This window comes from Sabethes cyaneus, chromosome 3 (genome assembly GCF_943734655.1).
Source record: "Sabethes cyaneus chromosome 3, idSabCyanKW18_F2, whole genome shotgun sequence".
Classification (NCBI taxonomy): Eukaryota; Metazoa; Arthropoda; class Insecta; order Diptera; family Culicidae; genus Sabethes; species Sabethes cyaneus.
In genome coordinates, this window is record NC_071355.1 from 31,924,893 (window position 1) to 31,933,463 (window position 8,571).

An 8,571-nucleotide genomic window follows, 5' to 3' on the forward strand; every position below is an offset into this window, starting at 1 on the left:
TATAATTTCGGTTTTCTATCACGAATGAGTGAAAATTAATGAAAAGTTTCAAGGTAAAATATCTCCATACTTTTTCTTCGTGAACGCCTTGCTTAACAGGCAGGGGCGACATTTAAACACACCATCTGTTTACTGTTATTTCGATTACTTTATTTTTAAAAAAAGTAACTAGGCCTTTTTGTTCCAACAGGCAGTGATGCCAGGTTTTGCTGAAGAAAAATCCGTAGTTTTACTATCTGCGTTTTAATCACAGAGGAATGGGTTGTAAATTATAAAACTTAATTAAATTTAAAATCATACTTTTGATTTAAATGGAAGTTAGACCGACATTTGTTCTTCATATAAAGTGTTTCTCAGTTTGGCTAAAAAGTTACATTTTATATCGCATAGGTATTCTTTATTGGATTTGGAACAAATTAATACTTATTTGAATCGAATCTGTCCATGATACATTTCAAATTTCCTCTATATTTATATTTATTTTCCTGAATTCTTTCATTTTTCGTCGTTGGTTATTTGGTATTTTGTCTTTAGTTTATCGTTTTTTTTTGTGTACACCGTCAAGTTTTCCGTCGTTCCTGTCATCTTCTTGTCGTTTTTGTTTGTTTTAATGTGATTATAGTCACTTTAACAGCTTGGGTCATTCGTGGTTTCTGTGGGACTAGAATTTGAAAACTTATCCAATTTAACTATGTGTATTTTATTCAATGACAGATACGTATTTCGCCTACGTATTCGTATTCTACTAAGACGCTCCAAAAACTTCAGTCTAGAATTTGAACCCGAGTCCTCGGCGCAAGAGATGTGAACTACACCGTGTTGACCCCTCGTTTTTTTTGGTTTGATGACATCATCATTATAGTGTCTTTTTTGGCATAGCTTGTCACTGTTTTGCTGACTTTTAATTGTTGCTCCAAAAGCTTTCACCAAAGACAACATCTATTTACAGTCCTTTCACCGTTTCGTGTGACTTTTTTGGCATTTTTGTCGCTGTTTGTAACGTTTTTTTTGGCGTCTGTTAACCGTATTTTTGTCGTCTTTAGACTTTTCGCCTACTTGTCTTCACTTCTTCGTCTTCGTTATCTTTTCGCAAGCATTTCACTGCCTATTCGTCGATTATTTGCTGTCATTCCATCGTCTGTTCGTCACCTTGCATTGTCTGTTCGTTATATTATCGTTGCTTTTTCGGAACCATTTAGTTTTTTTGTAATCTCTTTACTGCCTTTTCGCCGTATTCGTCATCTTATTGTTATTTCTCTGTTATATTCTTATTGTCTTTTCAAGGTCTTTTTGCCATCTTTCCATTGTATTTTTGTTTTATGACATTTTGCCGGTTTTTCTTCGTTTTCATTGTCATCTTTTTATCATCTTCCTGTTTGTTACCAAGACAACAAAACTGTCTTGTCTTTTTGTTGTCTATTTGTTGTTCTTTCGTCGTCTTTTTGATGGCGTATATTCACCATCATCCTTTCATAGTCTTTTTTGCATGTTTTATCGTCTGTTTTTAAATGTCTCTTTCCCATTTTTTGTCGTGTTTTTTGTTGCAGTTTTCTTTGTCGTATTTTTGCCAGCTTTTCATCACAGTTCCATTGACATCTATTCACATTTTCGTCAACATTCTGCTGTCTTTAGTTGTCTCTTCGTGGTCTTTTCTATTTATTATAGTCATCTTTTCGTCGCTTTCTGACGGATTAAATGTTCAAGATTGTTTTTATTTGTAGCGTAAAAAGAGCTTATTGAACAAAGATTCCATCTACTTGATTATACAGAACAACCTTATTCGCTTGATTTTGAAGTTCTATCGTGGTTCTTTCGCACTACAGAAATCATATTGAACGGAACTGCCAAAATGTGGGAAAAAATAGAAATGTAAATAGCAATAAAGCATTTCTTTCATTTTTAATACACTTCTGATTAAAGAAAAGCATTCTATTCGCTGCTTTCTCTCAATAAAATAAATAATTTCTCTCAATAAAATAATAAAAAAAAGCAAAGCCATGGGTTTATACCGTCTTTAGACATTACCCTTCTTTATCGACAGACTTCGCAGCCGGCTGTTAGAGTACAGGAAAATTACGGGGCCAGTGCAACAATCCTACTGACTCTAACTAGCAAGCACCGCCTAGCCGAGATTCGAACATACGACGACTGGCTTGTTAGACCAGCATCGTACCTCGAAGCTAGCTGGGCGGTCAATAAAATAATAAATTCTCTCAATAAAAGAATAAAGTTATGCTTTTCGGGATATTATTCATTGCATGTAGTGTACTCGTACTTTTTATTACTAAATGAAACCTTCAATCTTTTCCGCAAAGTTGATGAAAATCCATAGATTTGAGCACTTGATCCGTAGAAAATTCCTAAATCCGTAGAACTACGGATAAATCCGTAGATCTGGCATCATTGCCAACACTCTTATACAAATTTGATGTCTGTGTTGGGGAAGTGCGTCAGAAAACTTGACAGGTCTTCTCCTGTCAACAAGATTCCTTAGGACCTTGCTAAACCTTGTCCAACTTGATGTCCTTAAAGTGAACAGTTAGAAACAGATGAGTGACCAACCCTTTCTTTTGACCAATTGTATCAACATATTGCAAGAACTTATTGTTGTCTTATTTGAAAAGGGATTGACGGAATATTCATGAATGTGACGTGATGCAGCCATTTTAAAAGTGAGGAAGAATTAGCGACTGTCTGATCCAAAAATAGGTTTCGGGTGTTTAATCTGTTGGTTTACAGTTAATAACTTGCAATTGTTTACATATTTGCGATAGTATTGCTGTCAAGTATGACATAACTGATAAACAAGGTTGTCGAAAAGAACTACTAATGTGCAGAGAACGTTAGTTAATTGACTGTCATAATTTAACTCGTTTTAGGTATGTTAGTTGAAAGGCAATTATATTTTAAATCAACCTGTCACAACAAATAGTGACTATTTTCAAGAAAATTGACGAACCAATGAATTGGTGCCAATCAACCAATCAATTGGTGAACCAATGGTAAAGCGTAACCCAGATTCTTCCCACATTTTTTCGTTCAACCGTAAGTTGTACGTTCAAAGACAAATATTTTATGTTTTGAGCAAGACCCTTAAGCCAGTTAATATTCGTTTCAAGCCAGTTACCTCAAATTGAATAGTGCTACAAGTCACACAAAAATGTTCAAAATGCAATATCGTCGCTAATCACCAGAAAGAAGTGTGTGGCCTGATGAAACTCTTAGTGGAACTACAAACTCTAAGAAACGGATAAAACTGATACACAGAGCACGGGCATTTGAGAAATTTAAACTTGTCTTCTTGTAATAAATTTATAGGAATGTTTTAGAGCATTTATTACAATAAAGTAAATTGAAAATTTGTATGGGAAACATTTGCAAAATGCCAAGCTAACAAGAGCATATAGAACATTAATACATAATATAGAACGATTTTATTTTCTCAAAATATTGGCTCGTGGTTTTAACTAAATTAAACTTTCAATTTTTTCCGTGAGATTTATGATAATTCGTAGATATGAGCACTTAATCTGTAGGTCCGTAAAAATTCTTAAATCTGTAGAACTACGGATAAATCCGTAGATCTGGCATCACTGTTACCCATCTTTGAGATAGAAATTACCTAAGAGCCGCCGGGCCACCTAAGCCACCCTTACTGATACCTAAGAGTTTACCTGCGAGTTACCTTGGATTCAAGGTATAAAAGCCTGAACGCAGAATACAATCGACAGTCTCTGCGAACTTGGCAAAGAAGCAGATCGTTTTCGGCAAGGCAGCACCGGAACTTATTTTAACCTTCATATTAGTTTAATAGTTTATTTAGCGCTATCGCATATCGCTGAGTGTTTTCGCGCCGTTTTAGAACTTTAGTAGTCAATAAAAGTAGGCCTAATGAGTCGACCATCTGAAAGGTATGCTGGTGGATCAGCTGGCAGCTCATCCAGTCCGCCAGTTTCAGTGCAGGAGTTATCAATCCGAGCACCGAAAGAATTGAAGAAAAAGTACAACGTAATGCGTTTCACCGGGACACAAAACGTTGACTTCACTCAGTGGCGTTCGGTCAAGATGGAACGGGAGAACAATCTAAAGGCATTCAAGGGGCAGGAGGAATTGCCGAAATTTGGAGCTGGTTCCGAGTTCAACCATGAGGTACGGGAGGAGGCTCGCCGGAAGCGCTATGGAATTCAGGCCAAGAAATATCGGCCTGAGGAGCAACCGTGGATACTGGAGGAAGGTGGTAAAAAAGACGGAAAGAAGTTTCGTGGCGTCCGAGAAGGAGGCGTAGGAGAAAACTCGGCCTACTATGTTTTTGTACAGGCTCCGGACGGAGCGATTGAAGCATATCCTTTACATGAGTGGTATAACTTTCAGCCTATTCAACGGTATAAAGCGCTAACGGCTGAGGAAGCGGAAGAAGAGTTTGGTAAGAGAAAGAAAGCACTGAACTACTTTTCGCTGATGCTACAAAAACGTCTGAAGGGCGATGATGACATCGAGGAAGATCAAGAAGAAGAAGAAGAAGGTAAAAAAAGTGGTGGTGCAAAAGCGAAGATGTTAAAAATCAGTGATATGGACGAGTGGATCGATTCGGATGATATGAATTCGTCGGATGAGGAAGAAAAGCCTAAGGTGGAAGACAGTGATGAAGAAGTAGATAAAAAGCCCAAAAAGAAAGTTTTGGCTGAAAGCAAGAAAAGAAAACGAGACGTAGATGAGGAAGCTTTAGAAGAATCGGACGATGGCGATGATGAGGGCCGAGAGCTTGATTATATTTCCGACTCATCGGAAAGTGAATCCGAACCGGAATCGAAAGCCAGCAACGAGCTGAAATCAGTTGCAGAGGAAGATGCCCTTCGCAAATTATTAACATCGGACGAAGATTCCGAGGATGAAGAAAAGAAATCTGAAGAAGAGGATGTATCTGAAAAAGAGGAAGAAAAGAAGTGCAAATCCTCTAAGGACAACGAAGATAACCATTCCAAGAAAAAGAAGAAAAAGAAGAAGTCTGATTACGTTAAAAAGGATTCGTCAAGTTCCAGCTCGGATTCGGATACCGATCCGGATGCCTACAATATCAGTTCAAAGCAAAGTCTCGGTTCGAATTTGTCCAGCGCTAATAATTCTCAATCGGCTTCGTCAAGCGCGTCCCTGCAGAACGGAATGAAACGGAAGTTAGCTGGATCGGAAGTGCCTTCGGCAGACCTCAACAACAACATGTCGGCGCCGGCCAAAAAGATCAAACTGGATTCGGCGATGGCTTTATCGCCCACACTTTCCGGCAACAGTAACAGCAGTGATTATGGTATAACGGAAAAAACGGTGAGGCGCTATTTGAAGCGCAAACCGGTGACTACCACGGAGCTACTCGCTAAGTTCAAAAGCAAGAGTATTGGCGTTTCAAGTGAGAAGCTTATAGCAACGATGACTGCCGCCTTGAAAAAGATCAACCCAGTTAAGCAGAAAATTGAGGGTAAGATGTATCTCAGCATTTAGGTTTATTTCTATTTTTAAGTAAAATTTTGAATTATTATAACCGCACACCTTAACAGGTGTTTGTTTATTCACAATAAATAAATAAATTGAATCACATATTTGAACTTAATGGTGTTAACTTTGCTATGAAAATCGATGACAAATCCCAGGTAGTAAATGTAAAGGTAGTCCGCAAGTGCTGGTCTCGATCGACTGTAGCGAATGCTGCTTTGAAATCTATACAGATGTGATGCGCGGGCACGTTCTACTCCCGGAAATTCCGCAAGATCTGTCGGATAATAAAAATAGGTAGCGTTCTTTCTCCCAGAAGATTTGCTTTTGCTGCATCTTCTTCTCTTTGTGTCGTTCCACGTTCTGACGTGTGGCATTACCTATTTAGGCCGCCCGCGAAGCGTTCTTCTCATACATCACCCTCCTACATTCATCGTCATACCAATCGTTCCGCTGATTCCGGGACACATGCCCGATGGAGCTCCCCGCTACACTGCTGATGGCTGTTTTGATGGTGTTCCAACGGTCCTGGAGAGGGGCTTCGTCCCGATCGTCCTCTTCCGACAGCGGAACTTCGAGTAAATGCGCGTAGTTTGCGACGCCGTCTGGCTGCTTCATCCGCGCGAGATATAACCGATTCGAGTATCGAATGTTGTTCACAACGGAGAGTTTTGGGCGCATCTTAACCATTTCGCATTTCGTACTAAAAATTTCCACATTCACGGTCAGACCGGAGTGAAGGAAGAGTGGCTTTGACATCCCTTTCTCGTTGATTGTCAGCCACAGCAGCACCTTCTTGGGGAACTTGGTGTGTGAAATGAACTTCACCTCGGAGGTCACTTCCTTCGTGGGGGATGTAAAATACGAAGTGCCCTGCCAGTCGTTGCCATCCCGAGTGAGGCAGGTTTCGTCGTCCATCACCAACGCCACGTCTCGATTCGCCGGGAAAATCGTCTTGACCATCTTATTCAGCTGCTGCCGCTGCGTCATTGCCTACAGCTCCGAGACCAGTGGACGGGACTGCCGCTTCTTGACATGCCAAGCGCACACAGCAATGTAGGCACTTTTCTCTCGGTCTTCCTCTTCAGCGTCTTTTGGAGTTTCTTGTCGCTCAGGTTCGTCGGCCGTCCGAAACCGGGCTTTCTTTCGATGCTCTGATTGTTATCCAATAGTGCCAAGATGTTGTAGATGCCGGAACGGGCGTATTCGGCGTCCACAATGGGCCGCACGATGTCCATTTTTGACGCAGCGGGGTACTGTTCTATTAACGCGCACACTTCTGAACGGAGTAGGTTCACTGTTTTCGCATTCATAACATCATAACAGCTCTTAACAAACAAATTGACAGTACTGCGTCACACTTTCCTCTGATGATTAATGATAAGCTCTATATGGGCGGCTTAAGCAAAACTGCGATATCTTATGAAGAAGTGCGTCAGCCACCAGTACCCAATGCAAGGGGGAAAGAACTCCTTATTGACATTCAATTATTACGGGTATCTTTCAATTATTACAATCTTCAAGACCTGACCGATTATTAGACTTATTTTAGACTTTGGTTTTGTCTTTCTCTTTTTTATCTCCCTTTGGTATGAACACTATCTCTACTTTCCGCCAATTCTATGATATGTCCCAAAGCAAAACTGGCTCGTAAAAGGTTGATGAGCTCGGACATTATAATTTCCTCCATTTTCTGTAAAATATGAAAGGAATACCATCTGGACCTGGATATTTCATTGGGTCAAAAGAGCTAAACGTCCATTAATCCGAGTCGTTTGGCAGAGGCCTAATTTCACCGTTTTTCTTAATACTTTACCCTCTGCACTTAAACAAAAGAGAAAAGGAAGCAATGGAAATCACTCAAATATTTCTGGACAGCCAATTGTGTTGTGTTATATTTAATGTCACGGATTGTTCACTAGAATTTTTTTTTAAACATTTTTCACTAGTCATTACCGAGCGCGAGGCTCTGTGTGACCGCACGGGTTTGCCGGCCTCTACGCCGGCTCTGCTTTGCAGCCTGTCACGGTCGCCATATAACAATTTATCTTCAATAAGATAATTCACTTATTTAAGCACTATTTTTTCACTCACTTCACGAGCCAAAAGCGATAACGTTGTAAGGAAAGGCCCTAGAGATTTGCACTCTTCTGCAAAAACGTGTGCTTTGAGTTTTTCAATAATCGCCTAGAACCATATATTTACGTAAAATACAACCAACATAAGCTTAGTATGAAAAACTAATTTTTAAAGAATTTTCAAGCAAAATGCTTTACAGTTCTGCACTCGATAAAGATAGAAATGTCATTTGTTTAGCAAAATTGTTTATCTTTATATTTTCCATAACTTTGCCGAGGAAACCATGTCCACAGTCCTTTTTGTCTATTACTGCTGACGAATCCAAATTAGCACAGCCGTCGCCTATCACAATACCACCTGAAGATCCGCTTGTGACTTATTCAGGGCCACCACCCTTGTACTGCTCTCACCTGAGTGATTTTGTTTTAAACGAGATTGCCCGGTTATGGGTTCATCTACAGCTTTCCCGTTGCAACTGCCTTCTGTCAGCTGTCCCTCCATGTATTTTTGTTAATATTTCCACTACTTTTATACTGTCTTTCTCTCAGTGTTTGCTTTCTGATCGAGGATTTCATCGTTGCTATCCTCTGGATAGACTGGATGGATGGATGGATGGATGGATGGATGGATGGATGGATGGATGGATGGATGGATGGATGGATGGATGGATGGATGGATGGATGGATGGATGGATGGATGGATGGATGGATGGATGGATGGATGGATGGATGGATGGATGGATGGATGGATGGATGGATGGATGGATGGATGGATGGATGGATGGATGGATGGATGGATGGATGGATGGATGGATGGATGGATGGATGGATGGATGGATGGATGGATGGATGGATGGATGGATGGATGGATGGATGGATGGATGGATGGATGGATGGATGGATGGATGGATGGATGGATGGATGGATGGATGGATGGATGGATGGATGGATGGATGGATGGATGGATGGATGGATGGATGGATGGATGGATGGATGGATGGATGGATGG

The 8,571-nt window shown here is 40.3% G+C and overlaps 1 protein-coding gene across 1 annotated transcript; it reads left to right on the forward strand.

Annotated features, from left to right (window-relative positions):
* Nucleotides 1–3,891: 3,891 nt before the first annotated feature.
* On the forward strand, nt 3,892–5,493 carry LOC128743809 (general transcription factor IIF subunit 1-like). Its single transcript, XM_053840481.1, has one exon. It carries the CDS (start codon nt 3,892–3,894, stop codon nt 5,491–5,493), a length of 1,602 nt encoding a protein of 533 aa, XP_053696456.1.
* The last annotated feature ends 3,078 nt before the right edge of the window (nt 5,494–8,571 follow it).